The sequence below is a fragment of the Patella vulgata genome, chromosome 3 (genome assembly GCF_932274485.2).
Source record: "Patella vulgata chromosome 3, xgPatVulg1.2, whole genome shotgun sequence".
NCBI classification, from domain to species: domain Eukaryota; kingdom Metazoa; phylum Mollusca; class Gastropoda; family Patellidae; genus Patella; species Patella vulgata.
The window spans coordinates 49,164,060-49,183,297 of record NC_065881.2 but is presented as its reverse complement, the minus strand read 5'-3'; the positions used below and the strand labels follow the sequence as shown (position 1 = coordinate 49,183,297).

Below are 19,238 nucleotides of genomic sequence, written 5' to 3'. Positions count from 1 at the left end.
CTTTGGGTAATTGTGCTCACATTGACCAGACTTTTTCGACCTCGAATTCCGAGAGGTTTAGAAATCTCACAACCTATAATAGTTGCCCTAGAAGCATTGGCAATAAGCCCAGGGACTTTCCCTGGGGTCCAAATACTCGCACAGCAACAACATGTAATAGGACCGTCAGAGTTGGATTTTCAATCATTGTAGCATGGCATACTGAAGTTTTAACGTCGGTTTCGTCAGTGTTTTTATCATCGGGTGTTTTTTTATTTTTATAATTTTCACGCTTGCCCCTAGGAATGTGTAACAATGGTTGGTGTTTTCTTTCATTCGAGCAGGGACAATGAATACTAACACGACAGTTGTCACAAAGGTATCCTGGCAATAAACACACGTGACACACTTTCGATTCTTTTATAACTTTCCAACGAGTGTCTAAATATTTCTGTGTAAATTCGCCACATTTAGATAGGTTATGATTTTTTGAACAATATGCACATGTTTTATGTGCAGATTTTTTGTGAAACATCAATTAATAATGTAGTTGTGCGTCTATTAGGATAATTTTATCTTTTTTATGCTTAATAAAGTTATCACTGGAGTTCAGTGGCACAAAGGCTGGGTCAATAGCAGCGTGCTTCTCTACAAATTCGCCCAAGTCTCTTAATCGTGGTGTGCTACCCTTACTTCTCAAATTATAACAGCAATCACCCCACTTATTGATGAGATAATTGGGCAAACAAGATACAACCAAGTTTAGATTAGCCATGGTACTAGCTTCAGCCTCATAAATACCTATCAAACGTTTGATAGCTGATTGTAAGTTCTCAGAAAATTTCAACAATTCTTTAGTATCAGAGCTTGTCAGTACGGGGACATTCACTAAACCTTTCAAAGTTTCTGCTGCTACTTTTGCAGGGTGTCCATATCTGGCTTCAAGCATAGAAACTATGGTACTATAAGAACAACCCGATACTCTTTCCATCACCCCAAGAGCTTCGCTAAATGATATCCATAAGAAAGTAAAATAGCTCAAGATATCTATAAGCTTATAAGAAAGTAAAATAGTTAAAAGACATCCATACGAATGTAAAGTAGTTAAAAAATAAATAAATTATATTTAGAAGAAAGTAAAACAAGAAATGAAATTGGGTTTAATACCATTTAATTCCTATTTTTCTGCGGTTTTAATGAGTTATAAGTTTTAGTCTAATTTTTGATGTTTTGATGTTTAAAAACACCTTTTTAACTGCAAACAAACTGTATAGAACTTCTTATTAATTGTTGTAGAATTATTCATTTGACGTGGTGAATACGTACAATATTGTTGTCAATATTGTCACTCTAATTTTGTTTTTTGGGACAATAAAATGCTGACACCTATGTCAGTGGTCTGAATCCCACATTAAAAGTAAGGAAATTTGATTACAATCCAGATATTACATCTGAAATACAGATGAGAGAGAGAGAGAGAGCGAGAGAGAGAGAGATTTAACACTGACATAAACTAGGTCATTTCGGGACTAACATATGGTTTAATTTGAAATACAGATTAGAGATAATATTATAGATAAATTTGGGCTGGGGTAGAATAAAGACAACCACAAGGGCCACTGTTTTTTTTTCAGAAACAAATCAGCCTAAAACTAACTATTATCAAATACTGTTGATGTGATGTGCAGTAGTTTTCTTTTTGTTTTGTACGAGATCCAATTAACTGAGAAATAAAAAAGGAAAAGACTTACAGGAGAATTACATGCAGTCTTTATTGTTTATTGACAAGGAACTAAGCAGAGAGCTGCAGCTGCCATCAAGATATATAGCTGCACAATTTCCAAGAAATTCCTATTAAATTCAATTGTAATCTAAAATATAATCTTAAATATAACCTTTAAAACAGTATGAAATTTAATAAATATAGTAGTAACTATAGCAACAAAATTAGCTTGTTTCTTATACAATACATGTATTCATATAAACATAAAGCTTCTATCTCTATCCACATACAACATGTTTACATACTATAAAAATGAATAAAACTGTGATCATTAAATCCATATAGCTTTTGTTTTTCTTCAATAGATGGTCAATATTAACTTACTTCAACTTCAAGCAAATAAAAAAGTAAAGAAATTAAAAATTTCATCCAACTATTCCACTCTCGGAGAGTGTATTTGTCGTAGGTGAGCATATTCAGTATGAATAGATTCAGTACTAAATCTTAATGGGAAATAACCCTTCTGCCCACATGATGTCCAAGTATAAATTCTAACATGTCAGAAGTTACTGGAATTGAATTTCTACCAGATTCTACCATCAGCATAAGCAGGATGAGCAAGTCTATAAGCATGCCTCTTCCAGGATTCTTCTGTATTATGTTGTATCAACTGACGATGTGCTGCGTCATCTTTCTTTCTTTGTCTTAATCGTTCCTCCATGTCTTGTCTGAAAAATAATATAAGGGAAAATTCACTTCAATAAGAGACTTTAGAATTAAATTGATTAATTATATTTTCGAAATTTTCAATGAATATAGTGTTCATACAAAACCAATCAGTATATAAAATCAAATAAAATCGACAATTTCATTTTTGACCCAAATCAAAAAGGACAAGTCATTTTAAGACGGAAATTTATTACCTAGCTTTTCTTTCCGCTTCAGTACCAGCGTTGTCTTCAATCCTAACTTTTATTCTTGAAATCATAAATGGCTGACCAAACACTTTTGCCTGGAATAAGATTTTAAACATAAGTCCTCTGACAATTACAATAGTCATAAGGTATGTTACATTTAAAGGGATAATTGTGTCATTTCTTTGTTTATTTTTCATAAATCTGCTGACACACTGTCTAAGAATTTTAAATTTAAATATGAAGCAACCACAGAGAAAAATACAATTTTTACATAAAGGTGCCCTACCATTATGCTAGATTATTTGATAGTGCGAGGTGTTTGACCTCATGGTTGGTTGAGATTATATTCAGTTAGTGTGTTACCCAAACCTTGACATCTTTCATAGCACTGAGAGAATTCAATCTGAAAATAAACTATAAACTCATTCAATACATGTACCTCTCCTTGATGGAAGAAATCTACAGCTTTATTAACACTGGTCTCATCACACATTAACACCCATCCAACACCATTATTACATCGGGTTACAGGATCCTATAATAATATATCATTATATTTATAATCACATTCTTATCCCTAATAAAGAGGGGAAACAAGTACTCTCTTCCTTGTATGTTACTGGATCTCATGTCATGTTATATATAGAATGCTGGGAGTACATACCACAGAACCTGCAATATGTATAGTCAGAATTTAATGAAAGTAACAGTCCCAGATTCAAAGGACATGAATTGATAAAACCGGATTAAGTACACATATTAAATGCCAATTGTGAAGAAACAGACCAAATGGCTTGTTTAAAAGAATATACTTATACTTAGCCATTCAGAAGTGATTTCTATGTTTGAATAACAGGGTTACATAACTCATATGAGGTGACCACTGTTCAATTGTTCAGTTCCAACAATCATTTACCACTATACCTTTAGCAAGTATGTAGATATAACTATAAAGGTATTCAAGGATTGTATGGAATTTGGACAAAACAGAGAGGGAAATTGAGCTTCAGAAGTTCACCAGTGGTTTTTTTTTTTAAAAAAGGAAAACGTTTTTATTTGAATTTATAAGAAGAGGGCCAATCTAATAAAAACAATCCCATCCAGATAATTATAGTTAATGTAACTGGATTATGCTGTAATTCCGTTCACCTTCATAAGACAGACTTCATCCACACTACAATCAGCTTCCATATCAAATAGTGCTTCTATTTTATTAACTGTAGCATTACCAGGTAGATTAGACAGGTATAAAGCTAATTCTCTTTTACCTGATACCTGTTAAATATAAACATTATAATAACTAGTTTCATCTGTATGCTTTTTTAAAATATTTTCTCCACTAGATATATACTAACGTCCAAAAGAAAGTATACACTGGGCATTTTGTGCTGCATCAATCAAAGTCGTTTTTCTATGGTATACAGTATTTGGGTAGAATGTCAATTTGTTTCACATTTTTATTTTGCTTAGACAAACTCAGTAATGCTTTATCAAATGTTTTTAATCTAAACAAAACTTAGTCATACTTTTAGTGTGTATACTTTCTTTTGGACATCAGTATAGCATATAGTCGACAGCTATGGATCAGTAAACAACTACAAAATGACATAAAGTAAAATATGGAATATAAAACTGAAAACCATGAATCCAGGTCAGAAGTTTATCAAACTTTGATATTCTGTTTTTACTTTCTTAATTAAATGTGAGTACTTTTTACTGGATTATATATTGAAAAATTATATATTGTCCGAAAAATGCATGATCAGAATGTCTAAACTGAACAAATTTATGACAATTTTATGTCAATAGTCAAGATATGTGAACTCTTACTGGAACACTGTTTGCCACTGGAACACCTTTTATTGGGCTTATCTGTGAGAGATGTTGCTCTCAGGTAGGTTCACAAGGCTAACAGTTACTGATATTTAAGTTGAATTGTACTTTGTCAACTTGCTTCTTTTTCTTGACAGCTTTGCCCACATTACATCAGGGGCGGATTGGGGCCAGGAACCGGCCCGTGCTTCCGTGTCGGAGTGGCCCCTTTTACTGACCGCAGAGCCAAGACGGGGGGTCCTGGGGCTCTCCCCCGTGAAAATTTTGAAAAAAGAACCCCAAATATGCGATTTTGTGGCATATCTAATTATAATCTCTGTCAAATAATATATCTCATAAATCGATTAATTTAGGCCAAAACCCCGACCTGCAAGTAATTTACAACCATCAACCTGTGAAATTATCATATCGTCATATTATTAACGTATTATCATTGTATCGTCAAGAGTCAAGAGAATTTAACTGGTTAAAAAATGGGACAGTTGAGAAAATTTTGACCATTCCGAATTCTGGCCCACACCCACGCACCCAGCCCAGAAAGTGTATTATACCAGCCCATTCCAGTGATGGCATGGCGGCCCGTTAAAGCCACTGGCCACATACAACATGATCATCATCACTCCATGGCCGGTCCAATACACCCCCCCCCCCCCCCAATATAATGTTCAGCAGAAAAAGGTTTTTTTAGATGAATTGGACAAAATTATTTTTTTCATTTTTTGTCCGACCGGCCCCTCGGGCGATCGCCCGTTGGCCCAATCTGCCCCTGCATTACATGTATTAAAGCTACTCTTCTTTAACTTGAGTCATAATTAAAATAATATACTTACCTGTAACCATGACGGCACTTCTCTATCTTTATTAGCACCAGTAATCTGACTAAATTCTTCCATAGACAATATACAATCACAATTATCTGTTTTTATTAAAAAAAAACCCAGAATAAAACAATCAATTTTCAAAGATTCCAATAGTCCGAAATTGCAAAATGTCAGCCTCTTTCCTTGTGACTATTGTGATGTCTGACAACCAGAAAACAGTTAAAACTATAAAGTAGTAGAGAGTTCTAAGATATATTTGTCGAAAGGTAAGATTAAGAAATCCTGCTTTTTAACAATGTATAAGGTATTTTAATAATGGATTCTGTATGAAACAACTTAAACACCTGCAAACCTTCTGCCTATCTTCCCTGGCCAACAACCCTTAAATTAGTCATAAAAAAGGTGAGAGAAGGAATCAATACTTCAAACTAACATTCCAAATACAACTTTCTGTGTTCAAAACGTAAAACGTATAGTGACCGATTGTCTGTGAAGAATTGTAATTATGTAGGTTACATTAACATCATTTGAGAAAAGAAACATAGCTGTCCATATACATTCATTAATCAAAACATTTTATTGTCCTAAAATTTTCAAGGATATTGTTTTCGATGTGCTGCTAAATGACGGGATGACAGTTGGTAAATCATACATGAAATCCGTAGAAAGAGGTTATTATACTTATACAATTTCTACAGCATACATACCATATCCTTTTAAAGATGAAGCTAACTCCATTATATCAGAAAATGAAAGATTTAGAAGCTGTCTGGTTGATAAATCAGTAATGATGGCTTGACAATCTAGTTTATAACCAATATCACCTGTAAAAACAACAATTTAAATACAATTTTCTGAAGGTCCAATACAGAAAGATTAATAATACATGAGTTTACATCATCATGTAATGCAAGTTAAAAATAAAAAATCTGTGTCATTATATTTAAACAATTACATACCTGTGGTTCCACCTAGACCGGATATATTCACGAGGAAACCATCAGGTAATGTAGGTAAATCACTACATCCGATTTCTATCATACCATCTTTGTTATTGACTTTATAACCTAAATATTATATAAATTGTGGAATAAATTCTCAAATACTTGTTTTTGTTCACCTATGTGTTTTCATTCTGAGAAACAATACAGTCTGAATAATAAACAGCACAAATGAAAACAGTACAAAGTCAGTGCAATAAAATGCTAAAATATTGAATTAACCCACCACAACATAGCATCAGGTGATCTGAAGGAGCAATCATACCATGCTTCATGTACGACAATCATCAAAATTTGTAGTACTGACAACAGTTTATGCCAACAAAATTAAATAAAATAAAGTGTATAAAAAGAAAAGTAAAGTAGTAATCCAAACTAGAAATAATCACAACATTTGATTTGCCATTTAACAATACCTCTCCTCAGAATAACAATTTAAAAAAAAAACTAATATTTGTGACAAGATACATTTGCAATGCATAAGAAATGTACCTAAACAATCTGCCAACTTTAAACCGATCTCAATAACCTCTGATTCTTCAAGAGCTTTACTTTGGTTTTGCATATACAGAGTTTTTAATGTTGAATTGGGTCCTAAACATGATATTAGACTTAAAACTCCACATTTACCTAGAATATAAAAAGGGTTTTATTAATTACAACTATAAAGGAAACATGAATGAAGTGTGACATTAAATATAAGAACTTTTACATAAAATAATATGCTTTTCACACTAATCCACACTATCGATTCATTCATTTGTTAAGAGATAAATGTATTCATGTTTCATGTTAAAATCTTTTGAAGAAAATGGATCCATATTAAACTGTGAATTATTAAATACCAATATATATAGCTATTTCAACAGAAACTTGATATACAAATAAACAACTTGCCAATATTATTTCCGTGTAGATTAATACTATGTAAAGAAGACCCTTTCTTCAGATACAATTTACTTATTTCAATTGGACTTGGATCACACAGCTAAAATAAATATAAAAATCTTTGTATATATGAACACAAGAAATATTTAACAATCATTTTCCTCACTTCAGTATTTTTAATAGGGATAAGAATAATACAATTGTGGTTTGCTTTTTAAAAAAAAACGTGAACTGCTTAAAAGGTTTTCTATTGATAGACTTGATTAAAACACAGATCCTATTTCATTTCATTTTATATATATACTCTTCAAAAAAAGTAGGGGATATTGAAATGCAAATACCTATGCAGGTTGTCATATGATAAATAGTCATGGACACTTGACATGCTTTGAGGGTATGTTCACAGATGAAGAACTTATCGCCCCAACAGAAGCACTGAGCTGCACATGTAACACGCAATAGCGCCCTACACGTGGGAGGGGTTCATTGTCAAATTTGACACTTCAAGGAAGGGTTGATGAAAGCTGCCGCTTGCTGGTTTATCCTATCTATGTTTGCTTTCCTATCGGTTTTTGCATAAGATTTACTGTTTTTCCATAAGAATTACTGTTTAGCGTATCTTTGCTTTAGTGTGTTACGTTTAATTTGATCGGGAGACGTGTTCATCGACGTCAACCGACAACACTGCAAGAATTGGCTGTGCCACTGCAAGAGGAGTGGGTCAGATTGCCCCAAATCATGATTGGACGGTTGATTGGGAGCATGCCATGACGAATTGCTGAATGTCTGAGGATTGGTGGAGCAATTACCCATTATTAAGACACAAAAACAAAAACGTCCATTTTCACTTTTGACAGTGTATCTCTTTGCGAGTGAAATGGGGCCGTCAGATAAGCCGCCCATATGAACTGTTTATATTCATGTGTAGGCAATTGGCCTGTTATTAACATACACTGGTTACCTCTAATAAAAACCGCAGTGCATTTCCGCAGTTTTGTATTGTTTCTGAATATCTCCTACTTTTTTTGAAGAGTATAGTTCAAAATTTTGTTTTACTTGTCTTCACAACACTAGGACATGGAAGAGTTGTTATATAACAGGCGTTCTAGTTGATGTGAGGAATTAGTCAATGAAACGGTCTGTTACGGTGAATTCTTGGCGTGCTCTGCACGGTACTGTGGGTAAACCCCTAGAAGCGTCAAAGCTGATTGACTAATCGATGTCTGAAGTCATAGAGTCAAACTGGTCAGATCTTCATGTAGTGTAGGCCATCGAAAGTATAGAAAAACAAAACAAAATATAGATCTGTATTTTAATCAAATTGTGACAAATTTATTTTACAAATGTGTTTATATTTTTATAGTTTCCAGCTCTTTATTTTACTGTGTGTGAGTTTCAAAATTGTCTGTGCTGTAGCACTTTCTGGTGTTCTTTATTAACAGGCTGCCAGTTTAAAGACAGTGATAAAGAAACAATAAATTCCAAACCTGAATAGCTAGGGATGGGAGTCAATGAACTATCATCCAGTAACAGGTTTTATACAGGAATTATTTTAATATACATATAGGAATAAATAGAAGCTAACCTCGTTATTTGAAACATCTAAAACTGCTAAGGGATAGTCTGTTTTCTTCAGCAGAACCATAACAAGTTGTGTTATTAATTCATCAGTGAAGCGATTAGCAGACAATTTCAACATATGCAATTTAAGTTGTGCATTCATGGCATCAAATAACTGTAACATATCCTTATCAGCTAGGGAGCACCCATCAAAACTTAAAGCTGTTATATTACTGGAAGACAATGCAGCTGTAAACAAAATTATAGAAATGAATGGAGAAGAATTCTAAAACATATACCATGTATAGCTGAAATGCCAAAAGTGGCAAAAAGAAGGAGTTATCCCCCTTTAGTCTCCCAACTTTAACACAATCAATTGAATTAATTTGACTTTAATTCAGCAAGATGCATAGATTAATATTGTAATACTGGCTGCAGGTACACAAAAAAAAAACCCACTACACTGAACATTGTGCAAAATCATCCAAAAACATGAAGATTTTGAGTTGTTCCCCTTAATCTTCTAAACAAGAAACATTTATATGAAAGATTCAACTTTGAGAACTTTGTTTCAAATGATATTAATCGTTATGGTATTATCTAGGTATACATAAGAACTACTCACCATTAAGAGATTTCATAGCTTCGGTTCCTGAAAGTTTTAACCCATCTAAAACTAAAGTTGATATTTGAAGACCTTTATTCTTGACAATTATCGATAACCCTTCCAATTTCTCAACACTCATCCTGGCTTTTCTCAGGTTTAAATATTCCAAATTGGGGAACTGTGTTTGAAGATTCTCTGCTATACTATCACATTCATTCAACCCAAACGTTAACTTTTGTAATGAACTATTTCCAGCAGCATCTTGAAAAGAAGAATTTTTTAGATAAGCAACAAACAATTTCAGCACAACAATTGCATTGAGAAGAATGCTACATTTTAGCTTAATAAAAGAAAAAATATATACATAAATAATGAGTCAGACCACACTAGTGTCAGAGTTTAGCCCAGTACCGGTTGGGCTCAGTTATAAACAATTGTAAACATAACACTAGATCAACAGTTTATACTAGTAATAAACAGTTAGGGTTGAGCAAAATTAATCTTGTGGAGTATAACATAAACACAATGAAAACAAAAATGCAGTAACAAATAAACTCTCAGTTGTGAACTTATATACCATAAGAAAACAGGGACCAAGCAACACTAGGATATGATTTGAAACACTGTGATAGTACATACCCTGTGTAAGCTTTACAATATCTTGTAGACATTCTGGCTTAAGATCATTATTATTGCTAATATCCAGATCAAGTAAATTACACAATTTCCCACAGAAATTTCTGCCCAGGAAAGACAGCATCTGATTGGTAATTTTGCTTGAATTCAACTTTAAACTAGTCATGGATGATATAGTTGAAGAAGTTACTGAAACTAGAAGTAGAAAAAAAAAACAAATGGATACTTTAAAATACCAAATAAATTGCATGTAATATTTATAGCAAATAGGAGCCACGGTGGCTTAGTGAGTATAACACTGGCTTGCTAACCTGGAGGTCTCGGGTTCGCTCCCTGTGTCACTCGAGAAAATTCCTCAGGATTTTCCGGTGTGTTCCCCCTTGTCAGTGGTGCAGGACGGAGGGCCTGACAAAGACAGCTGTCTAGTCATTTGGATGGAACGAAAAAAATGAGGTCCCATGTATACATTGGCGTGCTTGTAGAAGAACCCTTGACAGTTAGAATTCAATTTAGTAGTCTGTAGCGCCACTGTCCAGGCAATATGTTCCTCACAGCACACTGCATGGTGTATGCCCATCTTCATCAGCCCAGTCTGTACAGAAAAGTAGGACATAAAACCCCATTTCATTTCATTTTCATAGCAAATATATAACTGTCATAATAAATTCCAATCACCAGTGTATTTATAAAATTTATTAAACCATGACAATATAAGTGTTTTTTTTAAATACACAATTCCTTAGCATAATTCATCTATGTAGTTCATCATTGAGAAGTATACAGTGGATAAATTTGACAGAGCAATCCCGTTTCAGTCTTCTCTTCAACTTGTTAAAGGGGTAGAAGCAGATAGCTGGAATAATGAAAACTTCTCCCTCTGACAAAGACTGATACCGAACATGACAATGTAAGAGAAAGTAGTTTGGCTTTAAAACTAAATTGCCATCTCTTCAAACTGAATATTTTGGCGATACTGTATTATATTGTGGCAAGTAATATTAGAGCCTGTTGATAAAAACCTTAGAAAGGGACAAAATATTTACATTGTATTATATTTTGTACAATTACCTTCACTTGTCAATGATGTATTGGATATTCTGGCATCATTTATATAAAGATGAGACAAAGAATCATGTTGGAAAGCAGAAACAAGAAAATTATATAGCAATTCACTCTCTTCAAACTGCAATTCAAAAGATAGGTTGTTGGGCAATGAAGCATACACCCACAGAAAGTAAGTCATCAGAAATGTCCATAAAGGTTATCATAATTGGCACTTTTGACAAGATTCTATAACATAATCAAGGACATTTGTTGAAATAGAATTCTTCAGGAATTGCTATAAATTAATACTAATAGTCTTCGCCACCTCATTAATATAGAGATCATTTGGTAAATGTAGTCAGTGTTCATAAGAAATGGTGGAAAGCAGGTGGACAGGGGCACCGACAATATACAACATCATATATCAATGTGAGCATTTAAGAAAATAGCATAAAACAAACAATCAGATCCATTCATAAAGACTGTACATGTATATAAAAGCATATGTAACTTATTCACAAGCTGGAATAATTTCATTTATCTATAGTCTTCAGATTTTACCTCATTTCCACTAAGATTAAGTTCTACAAGAGATTTATTGAGCTGTAATCCATCCAACAACAGTTTAATACCATCACTATTTATATCACAGTTACACAAACACAGAGAGCTTAGTTTGCAATCAACATTCTGAAAATTATACAAAAATGCAGTACACAGAAACAAATCAAGAATTAAACTAGTAGAATTTTTCAATACTTTGGCTACATTTCAATGATCAGAATAAATATGTTAATGAACTCTGTTTGAACCACATTCACATACAAAATAAAGAGCTGTCTTAACAGAGCATATTATTGATCCAAAACTATTAAATCCTAATGTAAAGTAAGACCATCTTAAGTTCACATTACTTTTCATTGATTCCATGCTGCCATTTTTTCCTGTTGTAGAATGGTCAGTCAAAGATATCTGATAAATCATTTCTATTTGAATGGTTTACTAGCCAAAGAACAGTTTGAGGCAGAGAACTATTTAGGATTAACATCCACTCGATACAAACAATGTTTCGGGATTAACATGTTGTATAATTTATATAGAGGTCTTTTAGCAGTAGGATATAACCGGAGGACTGGTTGGGCAGATGACCTCCTTGTCACTTACAAGCATGGGATTGAAACCATGCCACCTGACTCAATGATCTAAAGTGCATGCATTTTCTATACATTTCTATAGATTGTTTTATATTAATGAAAGTCAACCTTTAGAACTGTGTTGAGTCCCTCTCCTAAAGAACGTCTGTCTGTTACTTGGTTGCTACTCAGATCTAATTCTGTTATAGTTTTATTCTCTTTTAACCCTTCTAATAAAACATTCACATCAACAATTCCAATACTTTGGGCTCTGTAAAAGCAGCACATGTATTTAAAGTCATTGGCTACTAGACGATACACATGTTACAACTCAATTGATTAAATTTCTGTTTATTTTTGCACTAGTTTTAATTTTGATCTCAACAAGACGTTTAAAATATCAGTATATTCTATATTCTATGTACGACCTGAGGAGAAAAGAACATTCTCTACTTCATTCTGTTTTTCTTTTTATTCATCTAGAAGTGTACCGTACATTTATTGCCAAATATGAAATTCTCTAGATCACTCCACTCTAATCCTATACATGTATGCACCTAAATGAGCAGAAATATTATCTCAGAGCTTCTGATTTGATCAAATTCTTGGATATTCCCCTAGACCTCACGCAATTCTTGACGTTTTCTCCACCCTGGAACTCCTGAAAATCTTGATGCTTTCTCCACCCCGGACACACAAAAGCCCCACACCCCATCGTTAAATACTTGAACATACCCCTGCTGGTCTCAGGCCTGACAGTTCACCATACCAACAATCAATTAACCAAATTTCAGCTGTTATTTCAAGTCGTTATTCTGAGCTTGGCAATATACCACACTGTCTACTTACTTTAATCTTGTCAATGAAGTATTTGTTTTAAGAGCTGGACCAACACATCTTGAAAAATAATCCTTTCCTAGACTATTACCAGATACATCTAAATACTGTAATGTGCCGTTTTCTTGTACCATTTTACCTATGCATGCCTGTAAAATCAGTCCAAATAGAAATGGACAAGTGATCTCGTGGAGGCCTCTGCCGACTTCATGACATTAATCAATTTCTCATTATCAAACAATATTTTATGATCAAGGGACATGAAATGATATCTGGACTAGTAAGCATCAGTATCTAGCTGCAGCTTGCCGCAGTTTGACCTCACTTGTTTCTGCACTAACAAAAAGGAAAATACGCCATGCAGTGTGCTAGTGTTATTTTGCCCCGACAGCAGTGTGTTTCTGTCTACTCTCCATCAAATTCCAACTAACATGGGTTTGGTTACATGTATGCGAACGTGTACATCCAAATGACTAGAAGTTCCGCCAGGCTGTCCATCTTGCAGTACTAACAAAAGGAAGCCACGCTAAAAATCTGGAGGTAGCTTATCATCTGCCAACACCCAGGACTTCCTGGTTAGTAAGCAAAGCCACTGTGGCTCCCAGATTACTTAGAACTTTTTTGTTCACTTGCAGACTATAGCTATTTTTGGCTTTGCCATTAATTATAAACTTTTTAAAGATACCTATAATGATCAAGGCAAAACCAAAAATTTATTTAGTTTATTGCTATGGCTTTTTATACTGATACTAAAATTTATATAGAGAGTCTATAAGTATTAAACTTATTATAGTTATATTTCATACCAGAGATCTATAGTGTATATTCTATCTATATAAAATTGTTTTAGTCCTACCGAAGTATCTGTATCTGTTCTATTATCTGCCAGATTCAAACTAGTGATAGTTATATTACTGCACATAGCTAGACACACAGCTCGGAAAGCCTGTGGACCCATATTATTGTAGGAAAGATCTAATATCTGAAAAAAATTTATTGAAAATACATAAAATATAATTTAAAAAACGTTTATTTTAAAAACAGACATATTATTTAACAATAAATGCTTCAACAAGAACTGAAATGAAATGAAATGGAGTAAACCATCCTACGGCTCTGCACCAAATGGGCTAATGAAACTTAGTCGAAGACAAATGCATGTTAATGCATCACATAAGGTCAGGGGTGGATTGGGCTGGTCAGACAAAAAATGAAAAAAAAAAATTCGTCTAAAAAAAACTTTTCCAGCTGAACATTATAGGGGGGGGGGGGGGGTATTGGACCGGCCATGGAGCGATGATCACCCGAAGGGCCGGTCGGACAAAAAATGAAAAAAATAATTTGGTCCAATTCGTCTAAAAAACCTTTTCCTGCTGAACATTATAGGGGGGGGGGGGAGTATTGGACCGGCCATGAAGCGATGATGATCATGTTGTATGTGGCCGGTGGCTTTAACGGGCACCATGCCATCACTGGAATGGGCTGGTATAATAGACTTTCTGGGCCGGGTGTGCTGGGTGTGGACCGGAATTCGGAATCCTGCAATGGAGATTCCGAATATCACCCGAAAATTTCATTGGATTCACCCGCAAATTTACTAATTATTGAGTCACCTGCACCCTGTCCCATATTTTAACCAGTTGAATTCTCTTGTCGATACAATGATAATACGTTAATTAATAATATGACGATATGATGATTTCACAGGTTGATGGTTGTAAATTACTTGCAGGTCGATTTATGAGATATATTATTTGACAGAGATTATAATCAGATATGCCACTAAATCGCATATTTGGGGTTTATTTTTCATAATTTTCCCGGACCCCCCATGTTGGCCTCGCGGTCAGTAAAAGGGGCCGCTCAGACATGGGAGCCCGGGCCGGTTCCCGCGCCCAATCCGCCCCTGCATAAGGTACAGCTAAATGTCATCTGCTTTATAAGAGTGAATATGTCATAGTATCTGGTCAAGAAATAGAGGCTATTTTTACAATATCACACATTTTATTGCATATATAGATCTTTAAGGCCTACCTGTAAATTGGAGAGATTTTTTAATAACTGCGAAAAACTGATTGTTCTTGGTAGAGAACGTTTCAGATGTAGCTTCATCACTTGTTTTGTGGCCAATTTATAAAGATTTTCGGGTTTGACTAAAAGATTACAGCACTTCACACCCATATCAAAACATCTCTGTTCTTTGTCCAAGCTATCATCAGCTACTGTTTCAAGCTTGGTTTTTGACATTTTGGATGGTGATGGAGATTTTCTTTTATTATCTAGCCTATTGTGGAATTCTGTTTGAATTCAACGTTATTGTCTATTCCAGTTTGACGCTTTTCAACTGACTGTAATTTTAATTCTTTAGGAATGCTGTTTTTCACCAAGTGTAACAGATTTAATTCTCTCTGTATGCTACTTTTAACCAAAGATGACAAGTTTAATTCTTTTGGAATGTTGTTTTTCACTGATTCCAATGATTGCAATTGTGTTGGGATTCTTGTATCACTATCAGTTATATATGTATTGATGGGTTGTTGACCTGAAATTTATTTTCACCATTTGCAATGTCAGAATTAATGATGTCATTCGTTGACGTAATTCCCCTTACATTAGCAATTCCCATTACATTAGCAATAGATGTTTTGATTCTGCTTTATGATTGAGAAGTTCTGAATTTGAATTATCACTACAGCTTTTGTTGAGGAAGGGGGGACTTTTTCTGCAATTTTTTAAAAATTATCTGATCTTACACTGTCTGCTGGTCACCTTGTGGAACTTTAGACACAGTAATTTCACTCTGGCTCCTTAATTCACTATTTCCATTATGAGTGTTTTTGTTCTATTCTTTAAATGACATCTAGAAGCACGGTTAACTATTCATAACAAAACACAACACAAGGTATATATGGATATAACTACTTCTCTATTATTTAATAACGATGTTTTGTAACACATACAGGTCACGTTTTCTAGTTAATGATAAATATCCATCTAGTCAGCCTATTTATACATATTTTAGCTTACACCAACTTAATTAATAATTAAATTAAAGCTAGCTTTACTAAATTTAGATTGGGCTGACATGATTTCATTGATCAATTTTTGTGTCACATCTCCATAGTTATTAAATAATAGAGAAGTAGTTATATCCATATACACCTTGTGTTGTGTTTTGTTATGAATTGTTTTTGTTCTGTTTAGCATTTTTAATATCCCCCAGAGTTCGATCTATTGTTGGGCTACAACCATAGAGATGTATATATTATTGACTAGAGTGTGTGGTGATTACATGATCGCGTGCCAGCTATGGGGCTTGGCGGCAATTTTACAACCTGAAAGATTTAGCATACGTTGCATATACAAACATACCGGAGAGTTGTTGTTGTTTTGGTTAATTCAATGTTAGGTGAAAAGGGGGTAGATTATCATTTCATAAGTAGGTATGATAAGTTATAATTAAAATAGTGATCTAATAGATGTATAATCATGATAATAGTGTAAAATAATTTAATAAACACAGCGAGCAGATGTCGAACACTCGAAGCTTGAGGCCAGAAACCGGGCGGGTCCATTCACTTAATTTATTAGTACCGTTATTATGTAATAATTACAATATCCGTGTGTATAGTGAACTTCTAAATTAATGTATTTTTAATTATTATGGAAATTGCATACCGGTATATTATATAAACATACACATCTGGCATTGTACAAAAATATCATGGGGAGGAAGTCTGCTTATTGGAGTGGAGCTTTTAGTCACAGACATGCACTAACTGGCCAGTAGTTGCTTTAACTCCCTCAAATTTAATTAATTAGGCCGCCAGACACAGTTCCAAAAATTAATTCTTGTAAACCGATTGTGACAAATGGATGTATTTAAGTGAAAGTTTCTTGCAATATGCTTTTTTTTTTTTTTAGAAAACCCGAATAAAAAACCCTGAACTAGTTTTTAAAAAATTGGTTAATAAAAATAACGACAAAGTCGTGAAAACTTCATTCCCAGTCAAATTTTGTAAAAAATTAGGCCCGCTTTTTTTTTTTAATCGCTGCTACTGAGAAAATCTCATTAAGTTAATCTTATTTTTTTGTACAATTTAATATACATGTACCACCATATTTTTCAACCAAAGAAAAATCAGACACTATATGGAAATTGAAAACCATATAAGCCCTATTTATATTTTCCTTCTTTTTTTTTAAATATTTCCCATCAGACAAGTTAGATTATTTATTTATTTTTAAAATCTATCTTATTTCTTTATTTATCACTGTTATCATCTGGATGACGTTATAGTTATCTGTCAATCAAGCAGTCCTTTCATTTCAAATCATCCAACAAATTATTTAAATCTATCCAAAATTAAGTTTTATATGAACTACAAGGAGCCATGTTTCAAAATTTAGCCGAACACTTTATGGATCTGGACATTCGAGGACGGTCACTTTGCTCAATTAATAAAATAAACATGATTTCGTCTACACTAATATACACCATACCAATACTATGTCCACAGACCACGGTTGTCATTATGATGATTATGATAGAGTTATTCTTAATAATAAAGGTCCAAAAATATACCAGTTGACCAAAATGATTTTGTTTTTAGGACAGTAAAGTAAGAAATATCAATTATCATTTTTTTTAGGTTGACATTGTTGAATTAGAACTGCTTTTTTAACTGGGGCTTGTCCACCCTCCATCAGTCTATTTCCCTTTGTTTACAGAGCTTTCATCCGGGCACTTCCGTCATTCTTTCCCGGTTGAAACATGGCGCCGGTCTCAAGTGGCGACCTAAGACGTTAACGTTACGTCAATGGGGGTCCGTGACCACAATAGGCCTACTGTGAATACACTCTAGTCAAGATATACACCTCCATGGCTACACCCCATCATGGGAAGTTATTCTCTTCATATTTCAAGAAAACAAGTAAATTCTAAATTGTCTGACACTTTGCCCTAGACATTTTGATGGTTGCAATGGTTTTTGCCAGGTTTTTGAGTAGGCCTATAACATAGCCTAACCGTTAATTTATGGGTCTATTGCCTATTTATTGAAAGATTGCTCTTAAAGTCTTTATTTACCTAGATCCTGAACTTTCTAGAATTCAGAACCTGTGTCAAAAACAACAAGCCCACATACGATAAACTAGTTGAAAATGCTAACTGTGTAGGCCTATTATTTTACTCATCTATGGAAAATCTCAAAAAGATCCAATCCTTTGAAAGTTTGTACCGTATATATTATCTGATTCTCCATTGACGGCCAGTAGCCTACAGATTAAAGTATGTTAGCCAATTTATATTTTCGTTGTCAATAATGGCTCTGCACTAGCCTGCCATATTATATAACATACGACAATGGTCATGCATAGACTTGCACGTTACTACTTTACTTTAGGTAGACAGTTTTAAATCTAATCAGGTTATAACTTATTGAACGAGTATCAGAGCATAGCATAGTAGTAAAAACAAATAGTTCTTGTTTTGGTAACAAACGTGAATTAATAAACTCTAAGTAGTATTAGGATTAGTAAGTATATTTTGTATATTTACCAGTAGGCTACACACACATACAACAACTATTTGGTATTGGCACTTTTAATCAGGTGTCTTAATTATGGCTAAGGAATTATCTATCGTCTATCTTTCCTGTTGTCAATCACAACATTATTTTAAAAAATGACAGAGTTGCCTCCCTTGCACCGCTAGACTTGATTAACATTTGATTACATCATAGATAATACGGTATTATCTATGATTACATCATAGAACTGTATACGATCCATGATTACAATACATAGGCCTATGGTTATTGTAGCTACATACATAACCAAAACAGTCAAAATGGCCAATCAAAATTCACTTGCCTGCGATCTTTAAATTAGTGGATTATGAGCCGATTTACTGCAAAACTTTCCTTCACGATTTAACGATTAATTGGATAATCGAGACTATGCTGTTTATCGTAGGCCTACTGATTTTAGTAATGATGGCCGAGGCTAGGCGGAAATTTCAATCGCTTAGTTCTCGGTTCATAGTCAATCAATTTGAATGAAATTTTCAGCAAATTGCCTGAATTATTGTCTATTTTTTAACTATTATAGTGAGAACTGCCAACTCGTTATCGAATCTCCTATAGGCTAATTATCTTTTAACTTAACATTTAGATTCCTCTCTCTCCTCTATCTATGACTTTTTGTATTTCAATGTGTGGGCCTACAGAAAAATCGCTGAAATGTTTGCGGAATCCCA

General features: G+C 33.9%; 1 protein-coding gene across 3 annotated transcripts; it reads right to left on the bottom strand.

Moving 5' to 3' along the window:
* Nucleotides 1–1,154: 1,154 nt before the first annotated feature.
* On the bottom strand, nucleotides 1,155–18,650 carry LOC126817009 (uncharacterized). 3 transcript variants are annotated; one of them, XM_050543818.2, is made up of 19 exons: nucleotides 18,540–18,650; nucleotides 15,014–15,521; nucleotides 13,836–13,961; nucleotides 12,992–13,128; nucleotides 12,272–12,413; nucleotides 11,571–11,699; nucleotides 11,034–11,148; nucleotides 9,969–10,160; nucleotides 9,348–9,590; nucleotides 8,748–8,971; nucleotides 7,172–7,262; nucleotides 6,767–6,904; nucleotides 6,233–6,340; nucleotides 5,981–6,097; nucleotides 5,283–5,368; nucleotides 3,769–3,894; nucleotides 3,059–3,154; nucleotides 2,626–2,714; nucleotides 1,155–2,430 (listed from the first exon to the last, which is right to left on the bottom strand). In XM_050543818.2, the coding sequence occupies exons 2-19, from the start codon at nucleotides 15,224–15,226 to the stop codon at nucleotides 2,286–2,288; spliced, it is 2,517 nt and encodes an 838-aa protein (XP_050399775.2). In that variant the 5' UTR covers nucleotides 15,227–15,521; nucleotides 18,540–18,650; the 3' UTR covers nucleotides 1,155–2,285. The 3 variants fall into 3 exon arrangements, with proteins under 3 accessions (XP_050399775.2, XP_055955858.1, XP_055955857.1); XM_056099883.1 differs by lacking the exon at nucleotides 15,014–15,521 and having other exon boundaries at nucleotides 18,540–18,630; XM_056099882.1 differs by lacking the exon at nucleotides 18,540–18,650 and having other exon boundaries at nucleotides 15,014–15,538.
* Nucleotides 18,651–19,238: the final 588 nt, after the last annotated feature.

What these genes read in the sequence shown, in the direction of transcription:
- LOC126817009 (XM_050543818.2), bottom strand. Translation starts at nt 15,226, where the DNA reads ATGTCAAAAACCAAGCTTGAAACAGTAGCTGATGATAGCTTGGACAAA. An exon ending in ACTTCATTGACAAGATTAAA is followed by an intron (nt 12,414 to 12,991) that starts GTAAGTAGACAG and finishes CTGCTTTTACAG; the next exon opens with AGCCCAAAGTATTGGAATTG. An exon ending in TACATCATTGACAAGTGAAG is followed by an intron (nt 10,161 to 11,033) that starts GTAATTGTACAA and finishes TTCTACTTCTAG; the next exon opens with TTTCAGTAACTTCTTCAACT.